The following is a 24,282-nucleotide window of genomic DNA, read 5'->3' as shown; positions in this document are numbered from 1 at the left end:
CCTTCTTCATCTTCATTTTTAGTTTACCAGCCACAAGCTCTTCCTCCTTTCTCCATTAATATCCAGAATGGGCTCTTTTGTCTTTGCCCTAGCGCTTCAGTTGAGGTGCGTTAAGCTTGATGCCTAAGCAAAAAAAATGGCATCATTTTGATTTTGATGTCTTGTCATTTTATAGGTACCCCTGGTCTGCAACAGTTGTGATGGTGATTTTGAGCCATTGAAATAAGATGCCCTTCTTTTCTTCTTTGATTTAATGGGAAACCTGATGACTTCAGAGTTGGTGCTTCCCCTTTTTGGCTAATTCAGAACTTGATTGCTCACTGCATTTGATCATTGATTCCCATATCATTTCTGTATTTAGGATTTCTTTTTCTTCCTCTTTTTGGAGAAATGGAGTTTAATCGATTAGGGCTCGTTGTGTTTCAGTATGAATGGTGTCCTTACTATACCTGATTGTGTTGGATAAGAAATAGCAAGTGTTGATTCTTTAATTCATCATTTTTGGAGATAGTTTAGGGTTTTTTCAGTTATGGTTTCTATGAATGCATCGCATGCACAGAGGGCTGCACTTTCTGGCAAAGATAATGAAGTTGGGGGGTTTCCTGTTGAATCATTTCTTAATTCTTTGAATTCCATGAAAGATGCCCTCTTGCCTTTTGAATTGGGCATTCAGCGAGCTGCAAAGGAATTGGAATCTTGCTGGTTAGGTCCCAAAAATGGAACGGGGAATATGTGGATGTTGAAAGTTCCTATCAAGGAGGAGCCCGATGCCAGCGCTCGGAACTTTTCTGTTAAGAAGAATGGCCATGGTGCTGGTGTTTCTTGTTCGAGTAGTGTTCCTTCAGCATCTATTGATGATAGAAAGAAAAGCTTCACTTTGAAGATCCCTATTAAGGCTTGGGGCACACTTTTTCCCAACTCAGGGAGCAACAGTAAAGGGGAAGTCGCAAAGAAGGTCTCAAAAGAGAGGGTGGAGAAAATAGCAAGTACTGATTCGTTGTGTGATTCATCGGCTGGTAAAGATGAGTCTTGCACAACTTGCTTGCAATTTGCCTTGACCTGGTCGCTCCTTCTGAATAACATAGCACAGGCAATTCCAAGTCCTTTCAAAAGTGTGAAAAAATGTTTCCAAAAGCAAGGAAATGATTCCTATATGATTGATTCTAGACTTCCAAGGACATCGACACCATGTAAGAGGAAGCAGCAGAGAACTGATGGCTATTCAGTAAAATGTCAAGACAATGTTGGGAATAAAGAAGGAGAAGCCTTTTCCTTTGAGTTTTTATTGGGTTTGGTATTTGATCATTGGTTACAAAACCTTCACAAGTTTGATCAGTGCATTCGAGATACGAAATATGATCATGGTGCTCCAATTAGTGGCAAAGAACAAGAATTTGTATCCAAAGACTGTGACAAGAAAGGCGCAGAATGTTCCCAAACTCACTGTCTTGGGGTCCTGACAAGTATTTGGAAAGGTAGAAAAGCGGATGTTGATGGGTTATTGGGGAACCTCAGATTTGCTAGGATGAATGGGGTACCAAGTATGTTGGGTGTGACTACAGTCAAAGATGATTGTCAAGATGATTCATGTAGTAGTGGTGGTAGTGACCCAGAGGCCAATACTCCACAGAAGCAGGCAATTGGGTTGCTTCAGATTCCATTATCAAATGTTGAGAGATTGAAAAGCACACTCTCTACTGTCTCGTTCACTGAATTGATTGATTTAGTCACACAGATAGGGCGTTCCTCAAAGGATCATCCCGATAAAAAGAAACTTTTTTCAGTACAGGATTTCTTTAGGTATACTCAATCAGAAGGTATGGAGTATCTGTTCTCATAATTCTTTTGTTCATTATATGTGATACATTTTTGTGTTGACCCACAAATATTTTGTTTATTAGAACAAAATAGAAGCTAAGGCTTCATATATTTCACCAAGTTTGATTGTGGTAATCATGATAAATTATTTTCATGCAGTAAGTGTATTGATTTAACATGTGGATACTCAGTATTTAAGCTAAAGTTCCATAGTTTTTCATGATCACCTAGTACATTAGACTAGTCAGGCTGTAGAAGTCAAATGCTGTAAAGCAGTAGGTTGTCTGTTTCAATAGAAGACACACAGGACAAAACAAGTGACTCTTGTGGTCAGATTCATTTTGAAATGATGGAATGCTTACAAAACCTTCCTAGAGCTGCCAGGCTACCTAGGTTCATTGATGAAGCTCTGTTTGTGTCAGGATTACAATGCGAATTTTATTATTGTGGAGCAGGAAGAGTTCGAATGTGATGAGATTTAAGGAGTAGTAGTAGTTTAAAGGGTATGTTTAATATGTAATAAGAATGAGTTATGCATTATTCGGTTTTTTGTTATTTGGATATTAAAAATTAGAAGCAAGATTTGTTGTATAAAATTAATATGTAAGTATTCGCCATGGGCTACTTATTGCTTCTACAATTTTTGAGTTATCGCCATTATATGGCTTGAAAGAATTAACAGTGTTGGATTCTATTCTTTTTGAGTAATGCCTTCTTTGCTGTGGGAAGGATGATTTGGTATTGGTAAGCCCCTGATGAGAATGTATCTTTCTAGTAAATTAGGCGACATTCCCTTGCAAACTGAAGGTCTGTGGTTTTCAAACTTGTGTTCGAGAATCTGTTGCTTGTGCAGCTGTCTCTTGCTTTATGGAAGAATCTCTCAACTGTCACATGGTGAACTCGTCTCTTTTTCTATAATTGCTCTTGTCTTTCTCTTGTTCCTCCCTCACTTCTTGTAGGTTTTAGAGGTACAAAACTAGGCACCAGCCCCTTCTCATTCTGGAGTTATCACCTTGCTGCATACTGTCCATCTCAAGCATATTCTGCATTCAGCACCTCTTTGCAGTACAAATTTCACTTCTTTGAGAGCTTTTTAGTGACAGAAATATCTCAATTCCATATTAAATTACTTGAATTTTTTCGTTCATTCAAGCATATAAGTCGTAGAAATGACCCAAAAAATATATCTTCCACGATCTACGTGCCTGACATTGAACGTTTTCATAAGGCAACAAGATCAGTTTACTCTAATACTCTCTCTCTCTCTCTATCTTTCTCTTTCTCTCTATCTTTCTCTCTCTTACACAATTGCAAACACACTTAATTCCTAACTGTGTTAATTCCCATCCTAAATAGGTGAGACTCTGATTGGCAATGATCCAATATCTGATTATTCCTTATGCTTTGACACCTGGCAAAGGAGTACAAATGATTAATGATGGTGTTTCCCGTTCGAGTTGAATGACCATTACGTTTTGGAAAACACTTGGCCACCTTTTTAAGGCCGCAGCCATCCTCGTATTCCGCTTCTACCCCGGTTAATCCTTCCCCCTCGAGCCGGCCCTTGGCCATGTGAGCTCCCGTTCTGATGTGTCCCCCCTTCTGCCTCCCCCACCTCACCCTCCTTTCGACCTGTCTGAGCCAAGTTTTTTGCCTCCCTACGCCACCCCCCCTTTTCGAGTCACCCCTCCGCCTCTATTCCGCTTTGGTGGGCATCTTCTAGCCCCTTAAGGATGACATTTGTGGCATAGAGAAATGGGGCCAATCCTTTTGGCAAGAAGCGGAGTTGGCATGCAGACATCTCTCAAACGGACACTTCTCATCCCCGACTGGTGCCAACTAGGCTCTTCTTTCCCAGCCTTCTCCCTTCAAAGGAGCAGCTCTCTCTTTGGCCTCTTGGTCTCGTTCCTTGGATGCCCGTGTGCCACAGAGATTCTGGTTGAGGATCGACCACATTCCTCTCCATACCTGGCATAGGAATACGTTCTCCTCTATTGGAGAGAAATGTGGTAAGCTAGTTGCAATCCATTGGAAGTCTTGCGAGTACTTGCCCCTCGCATCCATCCTTTTGTTGGTGGAAGTTTTGGAACCTTCATTCCTCCCGACCTTCCTCTGGGTTTGCCTGGACGGAGACCTTTTTCACTTAGCCCTATCTTGGAACCCTGCCTCCCCCAATGCTCTGTCACAAGCCTCTTCCCTTGGCCTTGCCACTATGGCAAAGACTTTGACGGTTTGACCCCCGTTCAGCACAAATCCTGACCCCAGCCACATGGTGCCCCCGTTGTCCCCTAGATTCCAATTCCATGCCACACAGGCCAACCCCTCCATCCAACGATGATTGTCTAGACCGCCAACCCCCTTTGACCCAACCCACTCTCTATTCTTCAGCTCCATTTTCCTGTTGTTAATCCTGAGGATCGATCTCCTCTGACACCGCTCGGTCCATCTCCAGTAACCGTTGTACTTGAGGATTCAAATATCTCGGTCGCCCTGCCAGCGGGAGACGCCTTTGCTATCCTTGGTCTCAAGGTACTATCAACTTTACTGTCGCTTATTCAGTTGTCCCCTGTCCGTACCCTTCCCTCTCCTTTTTGTGGCCTCGTGGCACCTGCTCCAGTCTCTCCCCTGGCTCCTCTTGCTCGATAACCTTCTCCCTCCTTTCACCCCTTTCCATCGTCTAGCCAAGTGTCTTCCCCAACTCTTGTCTTGCCCTTCTCATCTCGAGGCTCATCACTGCCCACCGCCTCCTACCTCTCTCTTAGACCTGTTGCCTCATTACTTCCCCCCCCCATCCACTTGACCTCTTCATCCCCCATCACCTCACCTTCAGTCAAACCCCCCTAGCTGCCATATCTCCCTCAACTGTCCCCTTCATCATCGTCCTCTTCTCTCGATGATCTCCAATATCCTCTGCTTGCATCAGTCCATGGATCCCCTCCCTCTTCGGCCGCTGCTTCCCCCTCCCTTTCCCTTTCCCCCCCCCCCCCCCCCCTATTCCCTGTCCCTGTCCTCATCATGAGATCTCACACCTTTTCCCCCCTCCATCTCTCGTCTGCCGTTACTTTTGCGGAAAACCTCCTCTCCCCCTCATCTTCCATGGCTCGCAGGAATCGATCTAGACATGCCAAAAACTCCTGTTGTCTCAGGTAACCTTCCCTATCCCCTGAGTGCTCCACATCCCCCCTCTCCCCCCTCTCTCTCAGAGATCGTACCCTCTCCCACCCCCCCCAATCGTCTGTTCACGGCAGGCCTTTTCTATTGGTCCACTCAATCTCTCCGACTTCTTCAATACCCCCCCCTTTGGCCCTTATCTCGGTTCCCATTCCCTTGGCCTCTTCTTGCCCCGTTAACTCCTCTCTGCACCTCTCTCCTTCCCCTGGCTCCTTCGCCCCCTCTCATCCTCTCTCTGAAATCCCTCGGAACCTCCCCCTTTCCCTCTTGCCCCCAGCCTGGACCTCAGTGTGAGTACCCTTCTCCCGACGAACCTTGACCTCCCCCCCCCCCCGCCTCTATCTTCTCCTTGGCCTTGTCTCCTGGCATGGCCAAGGTGTGGGCCCCCCTCCATCCTAGTCGATCAGCTCAACAGTGTCATCGTCTTCATTGGCACCTTCTGTGGTTTCAAGCTTCGTAATAGCTATGGACAGAGCACACACTAATGCGGACCAAGTGCTGCATGTCATCGGTTTCAAGTTCGATGGGTCCAAGGAAGATGTTGAAGCATTCTTCAAATCCAATGTTTAGTCAAGATTCAAAGTAACTTCCAAGGGCTCTCGAGAACTTGCAAACCTTGCTTGCGAGATAAATTACAACTATGGGATCATTCCCTCGTCCAGCCCTCGCCGAGGGCCTCTAGATCCCTCGTCCCTCTAAGAAGATCCTCCATGAGATCCGTCTCCCTCCCTAGCCTATGAAGATCTTAGTATGGAATATCAGGGGCCTTGGCTCTTCTTAGAAATCCTAGGCAGTCTAAGATTTTGTTCTAAACACTCCCCTTCTCTCTTGGCCTTAATAAAAACCGAGCTTCTGTCATCCTCCCTCCAAGTAAGGACGGTGTGGGGCCATAAAACCTGCCAATGGATTGCCCTCCAAGCCGACAGGCCTCAGGAGGAATCTGGATCATCTAGGATCCTTCTTCTCTAGTCCTCTTGGACTCTTGTTGTGCATCCCACTTCATAACAATTTCCCTGTCCAAAATGTCTGACGGCCTCCTGTGGAAATTCTCCGTGGTCTATGGTCCTGACTCGGACCATGCTCAATCTCTTCTTTGGCAAGAGCTAGACACTGCAGCCGTTAGCCCAGCTTCCCAATGGTCTATTGGAGGTGACTTCAACGTCACAAGGTGGTCCCACAAAAGGAATTCCACTACAAGAATTTCCCTAGCTATGCTTCGGTTCATCGACTTAATTAGTCGCCACGAACATTTGGACATCCCTCTCCGAGAAACTCTTTTCACTTGGTCCAACAACTCTTCTTCCCCGTCCTTCTCAAAGCTTGATAGATATCTTTGTTCCTAAGAATGGGACTCCTCGTTCTCTGGCACACTCTGTCTAACCCTACCCAAAACTACTTCGGACCATAAACCCATCCTTTTGGACACCAACCCTATCTGTAAAGGTCCTAAACCCTTTCGCTTTGAACTCTGCTGGTTGGAAGATCCCCCCCTTCTAGAGGGTTTACCGGATTGGTGGAGGTCCTTCTCCTCTTTGGCTATTGGTTGGGCAGGTTTCAGACTCCAAAAGAAATTTTCTCTTCTTAAGCAATCCTTGAAATCCTGGAGCAAGCAGTTACCTGGGAACTTCCAGGACCAAAAACTCTCCTTTCTTGACTCCCTTCATTCTCTAAACCTAACTGAAGACTCTCGCCCCTATCCTCGAATGAATCCCTTCTTCGCACCCAACTCAAAAGTGACTATCAATTTCTTCTCAAGAAAGAAGAAATTTTTTGAGTGCAACGTTTCCGAGTCAAATGGCTTAACTGTGAGGATCTTAACACTGTCTTCTTTCATAGGATTGTTAATTATAGAAGAAGGGACATCTCCATATCCCAAATCTCCCACCTTGGAACTTCTATAGATGACCCTTCATCCATTGAATCCACTATTATCGAGCATTTCAAAAACCTCTTCAGGGCTCCCTCTCGACCCACCCCCCAAATGGCTGATCTCTCCTTCCTAACCATTTCCTCTGACCAAGTAGAGTGGCTTGAGAGCCCATTCGAAAAACCCGAGATCCTTTCAGCCATTAGCTCTTTTGGGCAAGATAGAGCCATTGGCCCTGATGGCTTTCCTATGGCTATTTTTAAACATTTCTAGGATCTTATGCGTTCCAACCTCTTCTCCTTCTTCTTGGAATTCCACGGCCATGGAATTATCCACAAGGGAATGAATGCCACATTCATCACCCTCATTCCAAAGATCGAAGGCACAGTGGATCTCAAAGACTTTACACCTATAAGCCTCATCATGGCTAAGGTGCTGGCTGCAAGGCTTAAGTCGGTCTTAAGCTCCATCATCTCCCCCAATCAAAGCGCCTTCATAAAGGATCGCCAAATTTTGGATGGCACTCTAGTCGCACATGAATGCATTTGCTCTCGAACCATCTCGAAATCCCTAGGCTTGATTGTCAAATTGGATTGGGAAAAGGCCTACGACCATGTCAATTGGGATGTGCTCGAGGAGATCAAAAGAAGGATGACTCGATCAGCGTTGGAGGAAATGGATCAGGGGCTGCATCCGAGGTCCTTTCTTTTCAATCCTAATTAATGGCTTCCCCAAGGGGTTTTTCTGCTCCTCGGGGGGTCTAAGGCTAGGCGACCCCCTTTCTCCATTCCTCTTTGCAATTGCGGCAGAAGTCTTTAGTAGGGCAACGACAAGATTTTACCAAGCTGGCCTTGTAAATGGTTTCAAAATTGGGGCCACTGTCCCACCATCTCGCACCTCTAATACGTGGACAACATGCTTCTTTTCTGCGAAGCTTCCAGCATTCAAGTGGAAATCTTACTTCTCTTTTTGCACTGTTTTCACTTCGCATAGGGGATGATCAAATAATATGGACCCCGAACCCCTCGGGGATGTTCTCAGTATCTTCTCTATTCCACAAGATAAAGTCACCCCCTGTGGAGTACCCCTAATATCCCCATTATTTCCAAAGCTTGGAACTAATTCATTCCTCCCAGGGTTTGGGTCTTCAATTGGCTCACCTTGTGGGGTAAATTGCTAACAGTAGACCAACTCCAAAAGAGAGGAATCCAAACCCCCAATAGATGTGTGATGTGTTTCTGCAATTAGCAAACAACTGCCCACCTATTCATCCACTGCCCTTTTGCGGGCAATATTTGGAGCGACACTCTTCAACTTTTCTGTTGGAATTGGGTAACCCCAAAAGCGGTTATCCTTTGGGGCATTTGGAAAGAGCGTAACTCCAGAATTTTCCATGGCCATTTCTCCCTCATCCACAAGATCATGGAAACCATCAAGGGAATGGTGACATTTTGGGCCACCAACCACAAGGACGTTTTAGGCTCTTGTCTACCTTGGACTTCCACCTTAATTGGGTTAACATTCTCTCCCATAGACCGAGGAAAGTGCCTCGCTCAGCCTATTGTAGGCTTCCCGAGGTGGGAAAAATCAAACTTAATTTCCACGGGTCTTCTATGGGCAACCCTTGACCGGCCGGTATAGGAGGCATCTTTAGAAACCACCAGGGGATTTCCCTTCTATGTTTCTCCTCTTCCATTGGATCGGCAGATTCTACGGAGGCAGAAACCCAGGCCCTTTTGGAAGGGCTCAGACTCTTCAACCATTCTTGGGCTTCTTCGCTCTTAGTAGAAGGGGACTCCACAAATGTCATTTCCTGGGCCTTCTGCTCTTCTGCCCTCACCTTGGAGACTTTGGCAAATCTTTGATGAAATTTTCGATCTTTGCAGGCATATGCAGGTCTCTTGGACTCATATTTGGAGGGAGGCCAATCAAGTGGCCGGCGCACTAGCGAAGCGAGGAGCCTCACCAGATTAGCACAAGTTCAGCTACACCTTGCGCAGACTACTTTTTGTTTTTTTATGTTTTTAGTTTTTTATATCCTAAGCTTGTAGCTCTTGTTCATCACCTCACACGGTGATGTTTCTGCCCCTCGGGGTATTATGTAACTTTCCTTCTACTTAATGCAATGTTAACAGTATAAAAAAAACATTGATGAAACTATTGTTAATTTATCTTCTCGTATCAAGTCATACTCATGAGAGTGTTGCTTTTCGCAGTTAGTTTCTTTATTTTTTTGTTAATAATGATTTTCATACTATATGGCTCGTAGGGCAATTTGACATGAGTGTGGGGTCTTGTTCTTTGGTGCCTTCCATCCAAATATGATAACTCCAGGGCTCTGGAAAATAGCAATAATATATTTCCTGTTCTGTTTCAAATGTGAAAATTAGTTATTGGCAACCTTCAGCAGTACCATTATTCTCTGAACTCCAAGACCCATGTTATATTTTTCCCGACATGAAACTTGGTTAATAGTGTATAGCGGCAAGGTCCTTGGGGCATTTGGGGGAACACGGTGGGTTCCTTCAAGAGGCCCTGCAGTACCAGCCTGTGGAGCCTTCTTTGTTCACGCATGGGCTGGTTGAGCGGGATTAGGTAGTGGCTGTTGGCATACATGTTCCAAGGCATGTATGTCGATTCGGGCCTTATGTGCTCAGATCTGGTTAGAAGGAATTGCTATGGTACAATGAGAAGGGAGGCTCTTGTGAGGACCAGATCATGGACACTGTGGCCTAGATAATGGTCAATGGTGCAAATCTTCCAACCATTTCTGTAGCATTTGTTTACATTGCTTTGTGGTCAAGTATTTACAGCCAGATGTCTGGGTGATATTAAGGCTAGTCTATTTTCAAGGCGCAATTGATGTCTTCATGGCCATTGGGCATGGTATAGTCGTATGGATATACCACAATCATGTAGTTGGCCCTGTAAGATCCTACTTAACCTGGCATTGTTAATCCCTGTGTCTTAAATACTTGATTGTTGGTCAAAGTGAATCACGGATATCCGTATCCGATCTTTGGCATGATGACTGCTAACTGATTGCCGTTAATGTTTTTTCATTTCAATCTATAGACAGGGGATATCGTTGATGCACGTGATTGCCATTGTCAAAGTTCTAATGCCATCATGAAATCCTAATTTTTCCAAATGCTTCATTGATAAATTGAAGCCTGTGCATATCTCTAGGATAGTGATTACTAATTTTGACTGCAATGATTGCATTTGGTTTTTCTGCAGTGGATAATGCAAGCAAATGATATGCCATATTCTTGAAGTTGTCATTATCCGTATAACCTGCTGTACTAATTTTTTTCCCCTATTTCCTGAACTTGTTATGTAGTTTGACTTGTTCTGAGAACTAGTGATCATGATCATGTTCTTATTAATGTCATTTACTCTATCTCATTTTCTGTATTTCTAAACTGAGTTGACAATAACACATTTATGATTGTCACATTCTTAGGCTTATTCTCCTCAGTATTTTCTGGCAACTTATCTTTTGTAGTTTATGTAAGAAATTTATTGGGGTTAACTTTCTTGTCTTTGTTGGTTACACTAATGTTAAATTAAATTATGAGCTTCTGAATTGATTTTCTTGTGCTATCTTGCTTCTGTGGTTATTATAACAGTTATGCATTTTAACCAAGTATATTTGCATCCAGGAAGACGTTTTTTTGAAGAACTGGACAGAGATGGTGATGGTCAGGTGACACTAGAAGATCTTGAAATTGCGATGAGGAAGAGAAGATTACCTAAGAGATATGCTCGTGACTTTTTGCGTCGGACAAGAAGCCACCTATTTGCAAAATCATTTGGTTGGAAACAGTTCTTATCCCTAATGGAACAGAAGGAACCAACAATGCTCCGGGCTTATACTACTCTTTGTTTGAGCAAATCTGGAACCCTACAGAAAAGTCAAATTGTTGCATCATTAAAGAATGCAGGACTTCCTGCTAATGAAGAAAATGCTGTTGCTATGATGCGTTTCTTGAATGCAGACACTGAAGGGTCTATCTCTTATGGTCATTTCCGCAACTTTATGCTTCTACTTCCGTCAGATCGCCTTGAAGATGATCCTCGGTAGGATAAGTCTCCTTACCTTTTGTAAAAGATGGCATTGAACGTATTGGTGTTATTTATTTAAACTTTTTATGAGCTTCAATTGCATTCTAATTTAGGGAATGTAAGAGTGTGGTTGTATGTGTCATGTCAATTGGACGTGTGTTTCTTATGAAACTTTGCCTAAATTTTCATCAAGTTTATGAGGTTTTTGTTTCTGTTCTTTTCTGATAATTTTTTTTTCAAAATACTATGTATTATGATGTTAGCTTTGTGTTTATTGAGTAGAAACCGTGAACACTCTTTTTCAGTAATCAACCTTCATTATAAAAGTTTGGAGTAGCATTCTCTCTTCTGTTGATGCACGGGCTTAAAAGTCATGGTTATGATGTTCTCAGTTGCTTGTGTTGAACATACCGAAGCTCATGGCATTGTGGTCTTTAATAAGTCTTGAGATTAACCAAGCAGAGCACATCATTGAGGTTATTTAAGAATTTAGTGAAACAACTTTCAGGGCCATTTGGGTAGGAGGATTTCTAACCATGGATTTTATGCCCAGACAAAGGGTTTTTGGTGAGTTAGGTGGTGTTAGAATCTTATCACATGCCATCAAGTCAAGATGAAACTACCGTTTCTTTTGGATTGAGTACTCCACTATGGCTGAAGCTGTAGTGCTACGGCAAGGACTCAAACGTGTTTGACCACAGATGGGGCAACATACTGATGGTCGATGGAGACCTAAAGATCATCATTATTTGGACAAATCAGACCTCCACCTGCCCATGACATCTTGAACAGATTATGGAACAAAATTTTCAACTCTATGGACCTATCCTAGCTTCCATTCACCACATCTGCTGTGAAGCCAACCACATTGCGGACAACCTTATCAAACAGGGGGCTGTCAACCCCTCACTAGTTATCTACCACTCCTAGACGATGATAACTTCATTCTCATACATGTCACCCTCCTGTGTGGCGGATGCTATGTGTGTGTGTGTGTGTGCGCGCATGCGCATGCACATGCCTGCATGCTTGTGTGCTTGTGGTTTGAAGAAAAGTTTTGTGACAAGGTCCATGCCTTAATATATCTAGGTATCAGCTCTATTTTGAATAGCTTTTGCTTTCTTGGGTCTAGTCTTTCTGGGATCGTTTCATGAATGTTCTATGACTTCTATAGATGCTATTTCTAATGTCATATTATATAATGAAGCTAAGTGTTTTTCGTCAACACTCAAGGCTGGTCGCTGATGAATGATTCGTCAGAATCAGCAACTAACTTGCTCCACTGGTTCGTACAGGAATCTCTGGTTTGAAGCAGCAACTGTGGTTGCTGTTGCCCCACCTATGGAAATACCTGCTGAAAGTGTTCTAAAGTCTGCATTGGCAGGGGGACTTGCTTGTGCACTTTCAACTTCTTTATTGCATCCGGTTGACACAATGAAGGCAAGTTCCTTTTCTCTTCTCTAGTGTTGAAACATTACCGTGCAAGTTAAATTCCTGGCTTTCAACTGTCATACTTTCATTAATGGAAACTTTAAAAAGATCGGTCCTTCCATCTAAAATTCATCATCATCATCATAACCTTTTCCCAACTATTTGGGGTTGGCTAATTGATGAGATTAATATTCTCCTTTTTGTGTGGGAATGGAAATTGTTTTTCTTCAAGCCTCATCTATGCGTGAAAAGTACTTTACGTCATTTGTGTGATATATCAAACCTATATGTTAACTTCAGCCTTACAATTCAAATCATCTCTCTCATGTCATACTATTTAAACATATTTACATCGTTCAAAAAGTCAACCACCTGGGTTTTACAATATTCAAAGAGTCAGCGGGCTGGGAGGCCTCATCGCCTTGCATTGGGCCTCTGCGGCCAGGATGGGGTGGTGACCCTGGGCGGCCGACTAATCGCCTAGGGCACTGCCGGGGCAGGCACCCAGCTCATAGCTCTCTCCCAAGGCCCTTTTGGTGAGGGCGAAAATTGCCCCCTTGTCAAAAGAGCAAACAAAGTGATTTATTTAGAGGGCATTTTGGCCCCCCAAAAACCTAGAGAACTCTATTTGTTCTCTAAGAACACCACTCTTTTAGCTCAAAATCATAAGTTTTTGAAGGATTGAATTCGAATTCGAAATTTTCGATATCTTACGAAATTTAAAGGCATTCAACCCATAACTTTTTGGGGGATTAAAGTCTTAAAAGAGAGCTTTTGGCAACCAAAACTGACTGATTTAGGCTTACTTTGATCGGTTCTCAGAAGATTAGAGAATTTAATTGTTTATGTTTAGGGTTTCATATTTTGTATATGTATTGTTCTATTTTTTTAATCATTTCTTGTGCTTATTTTTTAAGTTTGGCCTTACATTTATGATGAAACCCCATTTTTTTTTAAAATGTTTTTTATTTTTGTTATTATAATATATTTTTGGCAATGTTTGCCTATGTTTCTAATTTTTTTGAGAAACGGTTAACTTGCCTATGTTTCTAATTTATAATGCCAATTTGAAAATTTATATTATATTTTTTACTTTGTTTCTTTCTTTCTTTTTTTTTTGGAGAAAAATTAATTATTGTATTGAGTGAAGGGTGTACAAAAAATGTGCATCCCCTAAAGGGGAGCTGTACAAGAAAAACCCTTAGGGGTCCAAAAAATGCTATACATCTGAAAATTAGACAATCAATTCAGTGCACCAAAAAACAGGGCTCTAGTGCTGGAAAGGATGCGTAAGAGTCTAGGGAGGTACCCTCCTAGGCTAGGGCTTCTGCAGTTGTTTGCTTCTCTCCAATTGTGTTGCCGAATCACTAGTAGATCTCTAATGAGATGAAAGATCTCATCGAAGATGTGGTATGGGCGCCAAGCACATGGGGAGGTCCGAGAAGCCCATGCTATGACAATATTTGAGTCCCCTTCCACAATCAGGATAGAACCCCAAGAAAGGTTGAAGTGGCGTAACCCTTCAAGAAGGGCAGTAACCTCTGCCGTGTTGGAGTTCGTAATGCCAATGAAATGAGAGAAAGAGAACGGGTATTGCCGCCCTTTCCCTAAAGATGCCTCCAATCCCTGAAGGACTGCGGTTACTGAGGGAGCAACCATCAAAGCTGAACTTAACTTGTCCCTACTCAAGTGGCCTCCAAAGAGACGTCCAGGGGATACGTTGTGTTCTGAGATGTAACAGGCTTTGCCAACTGGTCTGGAAATCAGAGAGCGCGAGATGTTGGAAAGCAACATTACTTTTTGCCCAGAAGATGACTAGTGATTTGATTTTTTCTTGAAGGGACTCAAGAGAAGCTCTCTCCCCACCGATGATCCTGCTATTTCTTTCCAGCCATACAAATTGCGGCTGCCACGGAAGCACACCAAAGGAGTATACCTGTTTTCGACCAGGAGTATGAGAGGCAAGTTCTGAAAAGGTGTGGGATGGAGTGAGGAGTTCCCCATGACCACTCGAATAGATGAAGTAAGTCCCTGTGAAGAAAACTCGCAACTTCACAGTGGATGAAGAGATGGGGGTTGGTTTCTTCCTTAAGCACATAATGCATTTATTTGGCAGGGGCAGACCCCCTGTTTGGAGTTGGTCCAGCATTAGGGCTCTTTCAACCCAGTTGAAGTTTTTGATCCAAGGGGGTATGAGGGGCAGCCAAGCTTTGGCTGCAACAGAGTGGGACTGGGGGCAGGGGGAAACCAAATGGGGCTGGGGACAATACTAACTTATCAGTTACGTCTAGGGGAAGGAAGCTGGATTGAAGAAGGGACGAGAAGGCTAGGAACTGTGGTAGATCTGTGTCCCAAAGTGGTCTCCTGAATTCAGGGTTCCACACCTTATTAGGGCCCAGGCGCTTGAAATTGTCGGCTATGGTGGCGTGGGGTTCCGTGCTACGAGGAACAGTTGGGGGAATTGTTCCCCCAAAGGTGAATTGCCAAGCCACAGATCCGACCAGAAAAGAACTCTGTTCCCGGCCTGAGGTTGGAACCAAATATTGCCAACGAACGGGCCGTAACTGTGCTAAGGACCTTCCACACCCCTGAGGAGTTAGTTGCTGTCTTACCTCTAGGGAGCCACTCAGCGGTCAAGCACTGATATTTGTGTTTAATTACCTATTGCCAAAGTTGGTTATGTTGGTTACCAAAGTTGGTTATGTTGATTTGCAACTGAGGAAGGCATCTGGAAAAGAGACATGTGAAAGATAGGGATGTTGGAGAAGGTGGCCTTGATGATGGTGAGGCGACCCGCAGGTGAGAGGAATCTGCCCTTCCATCCTGCAAGATGGCCATCAAATTTGTCCACTATATGGCTTTATTGGCTCTTGCGGGGCTTGCCAATGTGCAGATGCAGACCCAAGTAGGAAGATGGAAGCCCCTTGACTTTGCATCCCCAACGGTCGGCGAATTCGGCTATAACCAGATCATCAACCAAGACCCCGTCATCTTGGTTTTAGCCATGTTGACCCTAAAATCAGTAGACATCTCAAACAAATTTAGGAAGAAGTGAAGATCGTCGATCTGGGAGGAGTTAGCACCACAAAACAAAAGGGTGTCGTTGGCATATTGGAGGTGCATAATCGTAGGCTGCAAGATCAAAATATTGAACCCCGTAAGAAATCCACTATCATACATGCCTGAGATCGATCTAAAGAAAACTTCAACTACAATAGCAAAGAGAAACAGGGAGAGGGGGTGCCCCTGCCTCAAGCCTCTCGAAGATGGAAAATATCCTTTAGGGATGTCATTAATGAGAATGGAAATGTGAGGATTGGAGATACTGTGTATTATCCATTTTCTCTATTAATGGCCAAAGCCCATCTTGTGGAGAGTTTTGTCAAGAATAGTCTAATCCACATGATCATAGGCCTTCGCCCAATCCATGTTAATAATAACACCAGCGATCTTGGCTAAGTGGCGAGAATGGATGCACTCATGAACCACGAGTTCCCCGTCAAGGATTTGGCGCTCTTTGACAAATGCCCCTTGGTTAGGGCCTAAGACCCACTTGAGGACAGATCTAAGTCTAGAGGCTAGCACCTTCGAGAGGATCTTGTAGGAGGTTATTCTCTTTGATGGTAAGGGGCATAGATTCCTCCGTGAGTTCTAACGCTTGAATGGAGTTGAGAAGGCCCTCTTTTTGCTCTTTAAAGTTTCTCAGAAGGAATCGAGCCCAGTCTTAAGTGAATATTTGAGCAACTGAAATTCCTTTGTACATGAAAACCAGCCCATCCATGGACTTGGTGCTCTAAAGGCTGCCACAAAGATTGGACTAGGGATCTAAAGTTAGGCTCCTCGAGCCATGCCAGCTCAAATCGAAAAGGTCTGGGCCCCCCATGAGCTGGTAAAGTGTCCAAAAGAATCGGACAGTAGTCCGAAGTGGATTTAGGGAGGGTGAGGCGGCTGGAAAAGTAGAGTCCCATGCTAGGAAACCAAGTAACGGTCCGCTTTGTTTCTAATTTATAATGCAAATTTAAAAATATAGACTATATTTAGCTAAAAGGTTTGCAAACAACTGGTGGAGAGATGAGTGAGTTTTCAGTGACAATAGGTCTACTTCAGGGGTCAACATTGAGCCCATACTTCTTTTGTCTAGTTCTTGACGATTTAACTAGGCACCTACAAGATGAGATACCATTGTGTATGTTGTTCACGGATGACATAGTTTTGATCGATAAGACCTGAAGTGGTGTCAACACAAAGAACTTTGGAGGGATGCTCTAGAATTTACAGGTTTTTAAAATTAGTCAGACTAAGATAGTAAATGGAATGCAAGTTTAATAATGATAAGAGTAGAGACAAGGAAGTAGTTAAGGTTGGCAGCTAAGAATACCAAAAAGAGCGCATTTTTGATATCTTGGGTCTATAATCTAAGAAAATGGAGAGATTGAGGAAAATGTCACACATAGAATTGGAGTTGGTTGGGCGAAGTGGAGATGTGCAACTTGAGTTTTATGTGATCGCCACATACTAATAAAGCTGAAGGGTAAGTTCTATTGGACGAAACTAGCTTTGCTTTATAGGGTGGAATGATGGGTGGTCAAGAAACAACATACTCATAGGATGAGTGTAGCTACGATGAGGATGTTGAGATGGTTGAGTGGCAAGACAAGAAGCAATAGAATTTGAAAAATAAATACATTCGGGAGAACTTAGGTGTTGTTTCAACAGGGAATAAGATGAGAGAAAGTAGACTTAGGTGGGCTAGCTATGTGCAGCTTAAATCCAATACATCAACTGTTAGGAGGCGTGACTTGGTTCAAGTGGAAGGCTAAAAAAGGGCAAGGGGAAGGCCCAAAAGGACATGGTTGGAAGCTGTGAGAAAAGATATGGGGATTTATGGCCTCACTAAGGGTATGGCCATTGATAGAGAAGAATGGCGGACCAGGATTCATGTAGCCAACCCCAGATAGTTGGGAAAAGGCTCTAATGATGATGATGACTATATTTGACTATATTTCTAATTTTTAATGCAAACATAAAAATTTACAATACATCATCCCTCCCCCCGCCCAACCAATAAAACCTATTTTCTCTCCCTCCATTCACCCTTTAGGCGGTTTGGACCCCTGGCCGCCTGGGCTGCCGCCCCAGTCTTCTTGAACAATGCATATTTATTTAGATTCTTACTCCCCTTAAGTCTTTTTGACTTGTGCTAGTTTCGTTGTGGACCAGAAGTAAATGCTTAATTTTAGGAACCTATCAAGTCTCTATGTTTTCTGAGTGATGTTGTGTTTGGTGGTGTCAGGGATTATCTGAATCTTCTTAAACCCCATGAGGGGCAGAGGGGCGTTTGTGAGTTGGAGACTTAAAGCAGCGGTTCTGGCATTCAGGAAGCTGAGTTGTCCCATGTGATGGAAATTATGTTGAAAGTGTTGGAGGTTTAATGGGAGATAGTGGGGCTAGTGACACTGACCAGGTTTTACTAGAAAGCAAGATAGATGATGATTTTTGGGAATCTAGAACTAGTGGAGCCACTAGTGACACATTAAAAAGTGCAGAGTGCATACTATGCTTCACATCATGATGATGTTGTATGTCCGATACCTATTATCTCTTCTGAGACATCCCTGTCCTTTTCCACAAGATATGAGGACATGTAAGGATGTAGCACGTATGTCAAACCATTTCTGGGAAGTATAATTGATTTCACATCCTGTAATGTGTTTGCTGTGTCTCAGACAGCATCTATTTGTTCATGACTGTCTTTTGATGAGCCATTTTGAGAAAGCCGATTCACCATATTGGGCGAAATTGTTATAGTTCCCTGACAAATCGTCCTTTTGAGATGTAGCAATTTCTTGGTGCTGCTTTCGAAAGCAATCATAATTTGAACCATTTGATTTTTGATCTTTTCCTAGATGACAATATTTTTGGTAGGGCAGACCGGAAGAGATTCTACTCCAGATATGATATTTCCCACTTTTTTTTACTTTTATATTTTTATCAAAATTTCTAGCTTGTTGCATGCAATTATAGTGAGTTTTGAAAACTCTAGTTTGCATTTTGTCAGACTCGTGTGCAAGCATCAACATTATCATTTCCGGAGCTTATTGCAAAACTTCCTCAAATTGGAATACAAGGTTTATACAGGGGCTCTATACCAGCAATTCTTGGGCAGTTTTCAAGGTTAGGGTGTGGAGTGGGAATATTTGTAGTTTTTGAAATTTTTTTTGGTTATGCTCTGATATTTCCCATATTTCTTATGGACAGCCACGGATTGCGGACTGGAATTTTTGAAGCAAGTAAGTTGGTGTTAGCAAATGTTGCCCCAAATGTTCCTGAAATTCAGGTGATAAGAACTTCGCTCTTTTCAGATATCCTGGCTTTACCCTGCCTTCCATTTGCTCGTCTCCTTTCACGGTTTATTCTTTTTTTTTGCCATTTTCTTTGTTGTGTATGTATCTGAAGTTAAAATAGGGGATTGATAAAAAATGTGAGTATCCTGTTGGTGTCATTTCATCAGGTCCAATCACTTGCTTCCTTCTGCAGCACCATCCTAGGAACTGCAGTTAGGATCCCATGTGAAGTGTTGAAGCAGAGGCTACAGGCAGGCATATTTGATAATATGGGTGAGGCCATCATTGGCACCTTGCACCAGGATGGCTTTAAGGGCTTCTTTCGTGGAACAGGGGCTACGCTCTGTCGTGAGGTTCCTTTCTATGTTGCTGGTATGGGGCTCTATGCAGAAGCCAAAAAGGTACGCAATCGATCTTTTGTTTATAGCAGCCTTATTATATGCACAATATTTCCTCTTGAAACATCAACCAATGTTTTGAAGCTCGCCTCGGTCAAGGTATTCAGCCCTTGGCGGAGGCGAGTTACTTGGCCGAGTCCCAGTAGACTTGGCCGAGTTATGCACTCCCCCAAAAAATGTAAAAAAATAAAAAATAAAAAAATTGTATAAAATAGTTAAAAATAGAAAAAATTAAAAGAGGCAACAAAATTATTAGAAGACTAAAGAAGATAAAAAAAATCTATAGATTGTTGAAATTTTTTATTTATTACCTTAAATATTTCAGAAGAATTAAAAAAGGAAAGATTGAAAGGTTTTTTTGGAAGTTAACTTGAAAAAATTGAAAGTTCCCATCATCTTAAAAACTATATAAATCATCTAAGAACATATAGCTAAGATATTGGTGTTTTCCAATTATTTATTTTTATATTTTTAGCAGTTTTTTGGTGGTCATCCAGTTGACGCCCGAACTTACCTCACCAATGGGCTTCGGCCTCAGCCGAGATACTCAGCCAAGTTCAAGTAGACTCGACTGAGTCCAAAAACAATGCAGTGAACATATATTCACTGTCTCATTGGCCCTTCATAGCCTTGCACAATGCGTGCAGCACGGAGCTCACTACTGTGGCTTCAATTATTTCCGTAAGTATAGGGGACGGTTGAGAGCAATGGAAATAGTTTCTATTTGGAAATTTCAATAACGTGATTCATTTTCTCTTTATTAACACCCTTGTATCTTTCCAAATGAAAATCACTAGTGGAGCCTCTCTTAGACTTAATGGAGAATAAGTATCCACAAATTTAAACAATATAAAAGCTAAATGGTGAAATGAAAGTTCTGTTCATATCATTTCGGTGCTTCCCAACAAACATTGAGAAAGCAAGCAATTATGTCCTGCTACCTTATGTGTAAATAGTTCCTAGGACAAAAGAAAAAAGGAGTTTCTTGGCTGTGAGATGATCGTCTGTGGCAAAATGGCAATTAATAGTTGTTGTGAGCCCCTTAATTAGGAGGAAGGTTCTCTGAAGCCTATTTGTAAGATTGCGGACGCAAAACTCAGGAGCCCCGCGTGCAGGTTTTGATGCAATTTATTGCATGGTTCTGAATTTTCAGATACATCACAATCTAAACCTTACCATAGATGATCACCCGACAATGTGCTTTATTACGCATGTATTGGCCAGAATATTTAGGAAATAAATAGATGCCATGAAAGTGATTTCAGATTCGATGTTTACTGTATATTTCACATTAAATGTATCGACATTTCAGCAACTCTGTATCTGCACGTGTGCTATGTTTGGTTCTAGTAATTTTTTTATTTGACTACGTACAGCAAATGCTTAAAATAATCCAATGAGTGTCGTTTGCTTGTCTGAAGGCCACTCAGCAAGTTCTAAGAAGGGAGCTTGAGCCATGGGAAACAATAGTTGTGGGTGCACTATCTGGTGGGATAGCTGCCGTTGTTACAACACCTTTTGATGTGATGAAGACGAGGATGATGACTGCCCCTCAAGGTGTACCTGTGACCATGACGGCAATTGCTTTCACCATTTTGCGAAATGAAGGCCCTCTCGGTCTCTTCAAGGGAGCAGTCCCAAGATTTTTCTGGATTGCCCCTCTTGGTGCCATGAATTTTGCAGGGTACGAGCTTGCAAGGAAAGCCATGGATAAGTCAGAGTGCCCACCTGATGACCTTTCACGGCAGAAAAGTCTCGCTAAACCAAGGTGATTGCTTTATGTAAGTGACTGGATCATTGGATTTTATTTGTCAATGATAATGATGATGATGTGCTCTGGGGAGTGGCACACAAGTTTTTGGCAATCTTGAGTGGATGTAAAAAGAGGCCTTGATTTTGTAGACATGAAACAGCAATGATCTGTTGCTATATATTTTCATTTGTACATTCCTGTACATGTTATTTGTACAGTGAGTTTTCCTTGGAGTTTTTTGTCGTCCTTTCTACTGGTATTAGTTTGTAAGATACATCATGACATGGATACACATACCACAAAGTAAAGGCCTTTATGGACACAGACTACTTATTAATATGAGTGCGAAAAAAAAAATGAGTGACTGTAGTTTTGGTATTTTTTTTTTTTGGGGTAGTTCAGCGGGGACGAATTTTTCGTTTGAATGGTGAAATATCAATTAACAACTCGGAGAAAAGAATGGACATGGATTCTGGACAAGTATGTTTGAAAACTTGTCAATCTGGATTAAATCGATGGATATGGTCCAGGTTGAAAAATTGCTGATTCGGATGGGGAATAAATGAAATAAGAATTTATGGTTTATCAATGTATAAAATAAAATATAAAATGTTATGCCAAAGAAGTCAAAATATAATATAAATGTCGTGCGTCATTTATTGCTTGATTGGGGGGTTCGAACCCCTTCTTAAATCTCTTCTTGGCTTTTCTTTTTTCTTTTTCTTCTTTTTGAGTCGGATGGATTGTGATTAGGATCCGGGTAGTGAGTGACGAGTGGATGGTCCACCCAATGGATCTATTTTTTAAGAGAGCCTTCCATTTAAGGGTGTGGTTTATGATACAAAAGTCTGAACTCTTTTATCCCTCTTAATTGAACGAGAATGCCTTCCATTTAAGAGTGTCGTTTTTATAAGGTTGCAACCTTAAACAATCTAATTAAGGCGCACCTCCAAATTTTATCATAATATGTAAATTTAGTGTAATTTTTTTTAAGATTATCTAAAAATTTATTTTTATATCTAATTATAAATTTTAAACTACAAAAATGGTTAAAATCAAGTAGATCTATAAATATATGAAAATCTTGAAAATGGATGGTTTAGATAATGTGTTGCAAGATGCATTATTTCTACGACTCAATATTTTCTTTTTCATATTCATACATCTCCATGTCGAGATGATCAATTAGAGGGTTTTTCAACATTAAAACAACCTTTTCCGATAGATTTTTGAAGTGTATATATGATTCTACATTTTAAGGTTACAACCCTATATAAACTTTTTCCTCCATTTAAATGATTGTCCGTTTCGTGTTTCCAATCAAAGCACATCTCATTGCACAGCCTTGCTTTATTGACATTTGGGGAGGTGCTACCAAATTCGAGGAAACCCAAGTGGCATAGACTACTCTGCAACCTAAATATGCAGTTCATAAATATGGTGCAAGTCTTGAAAAAGTTCTGAACAATTTTTTCATACGGTCTGGACTCTACAATATGCAGTCCAGAGAAATGCAGTCCATAGGTATAAAACATCCATCTTAAAGATGGATGCAAATAGATGGTCCATCTAAAAATAATTGTAACTAATGGTCCAAATGTTTTCTTAATATAATTATTATTTTTAATTTTCAAAATTTATTTATTTTTTCATATTCATGATCTCTATGTTAAAAATTATACATCCTTTAAAATTTAGGATCGAATTATATTTACAATATATATTTATTACCAAGCTTGCATTTCTACATGTGCGGGCTTGGGTGCATGTAAGGAGCGCCCCCCACTAGACAAGGTTATTTCTATGCTGCAAAACCCTTAGAATGCAAGCTTTCATGTGGTTCGTTGCTAGAGATTGGACATTGTCTAATGGGCAAATGAGAAAGCGGGGCTTACCAAATGTTGTGGGCCGATGACGAGAATGACCTCTGTATGCATTGTCCATTCTCAAAGGCAATGCCTCCGGCTTCTTACAAATTAAAACAATTTTTTTTTTTTTTTGGACAAATGTTTCGTACTTTATTAGAAAAATCTACTCAAAGGAAATTACATGAGAAGAAATAGCAAGAGCAAACAAAGAAGCCCCTCCTTTAGCAAAAGAGTCGGCCAAAAAATTCGCCTCACGATAGACATGACAAAACGAGACTGAAATTGGAGCCACCAAGTCCATAATATGCAACCAGGAGGACCTCAGCTCCCAAAGAATACGTTGCTCCTTCTTGCACCATTTAATAACATTTAAAGAGTCCCCTTCAATAATGCCAAAAAACCCCATATTTCGAGAGAGAAATTTTTTTTTCCCTTGCAATAGTGCCAATAACTCCGCTTGGTTAGTAGTGGCTACATCAATAGGACCAACATATGAGAAGATAACCTCTCCAATACAGTTACACACCACTCCCCCAACACCAGCCTAACTTGGATTACCCAAAGATTTCCCATTAAAATTTAACTTAAAACCTCTATACTTTGGTGCCACTCAAATACTCCTTAGTCTCAACTTAACTCTACCCATCAAAAACAAGTTTGGCAAATTCAACAGAGCATCAGGTCGTGAAATTCCCCAACCCTCCTTAGTAATCAAGAACCAAAACCAAATAGACAATTTGACATTATTAAGCAATCTGTCAAGTGAGGGACTCTTACCTTCAAACGTCCGCCTATTTCTGTTTTTCCAAAGTACCCAAAGACTAGCCCCTCTTGCTGTTTACCAAACCAAAACCCCCACAGAAGGTAAATGATTAAAGGCTATATGAGACACTAAGCCCAACACGGATCTGGGAAGTGAAGTGTGAACTCCAAGAAGCCCAAACAACTAATACCAAATTCTAGAAGCAATGTGGCAGTGGATAAAAAGGTGATCCTCATGTTACTCATCCGCTTTACACATCAAACAAATATTAGGTAAGATTTTACCGCTCTTAATCAAATCGTCAACTGTTAGAGTTTTATTTTTGATAGGTAACCACAAAAAAACCAACACCTTATAGGGAATAGGCCATTTCCATACATTGGCAGCATCAAGTAAAGACCATCTTCAACGATCATTGAAAAAAAACCTATAACAAGACTTAACCGAGAAAACCCCATCGCATTCAACTTCCCAAATCACTTCATCTAACGTCCACTGTGAAATATAAGTTGAGTCGAAAATACCCATCAAATCATTCCATTGAAAATAAACATCTTCACTCAACCTATTATATGGAAAAATAATACTCCAAACAACACGATTACCTCTCACTTCAACCATATCAGAAATCTTAGCATTAGGTTGCAAGACCTTAGTAAAAAGTTCCGCATAAGTAAACTTAAGAAGGGCATCACCTATCCACTTATGATGCCAGAACGAGATGTTATCACCACATCTCACATTTCAACGAAAATAACCTGCAATCATAAGCCTACATTTGTAAATGGACTTCCACAGAGA

At 41.7% G+C, this 24,282-nt stretch overlaps 1 protein-coding gene across 9 annotated transcripts; it reads left to right on the top strand.

Moving 5' to 3' along the window:
- The first annotated feature begins 500 nt into the window (after positions 1-500).
- SAMTL (mitochondrial substrate carrier family protein) lies at positions 501-21,083 on the top strand. 9 transcript variants are annotated; one of them, XR_016061220.1, is made up of 8 exons: positions 501-1,817; positions 10,522-10,939; positions 12,220-12,364; positions 18,414-18,529; positions 18,614-18,692; positions 18,867-19,100; positions 19,576-19,778; positions 20,519-21,083. XR_016061220.1 is itself a non-coding variant. In XM_011624635.3 (7 exons), the coding sequence occupies exons 1-7, from the start codon at positions 530-532 to the stop codon at positions 20,867-20,869; spliced, it is 2,631 nt and encodes an 876-aa protein (XP_011622937.1). In that variant the 5' UTR covers positions 501-529; the 3' UTR covers positions 20,870-21,083. The 9 variants fall into 9 exon arrangements, 2 of the variants coding, with proteins under 2 accessions (XP_011622937.1, XP_088730588.1); XR_016061219.1 differs by having other exon boundaries at positions 18,399-18,529; XR_016061225.1 differs by lacking the exon at positions 12,220-12,364.
- The last annotated feature ends 3,199 nt before the right edge of the window (positions 21,084-24,282 follow it).

This window comes from Amborella trichopoda, chromosome 8 (genome assembly GCF_054954075.1).
Source record: "Amborella trichopoda isolate Santa Cruz 75 chromosome 8, AtrichopodaSantaCruz75HAP2 v2.0, whole genome shotgun sequence".
Taxonomy (NCBI): Eukaryota; Viridiplantae; Streptophyta; class Magnoliopsida; order Amborellales; family Amborellaceae; genus Amborella; species Amborella trichopoda.
This window is presented reverse-complemented; position numbering and strand designations above follow the sequence as displayed.

What these genes read in the sequence shown, in the direction of transcription:
- SAMTL (XM_088874462.1), top strand. Translation starts at nt 530, where the DNA reads ATGGTTTCTATGAATGCATCGCATGCACAGAGGGCTGCACTTTCTGGC. An exon ending in CGCCTTGAAGATGATCCTCG is followed by an intron (nt 10,940 to 12,219) that starts GTAGGATAAGTC and finishes TGGTTCGTACAG; the next exon opens with GAATCTCTGGTTTGAAGCAG. An exon ending in CAAATGTTCCTGAAATTCAG is followed by an intron (nt 18,693 to 18,866) that starts GTGATAAGAACT and finishes TCATTTCATCAG; the next exon opens with GTCCAATCACTTGCTTCCTT.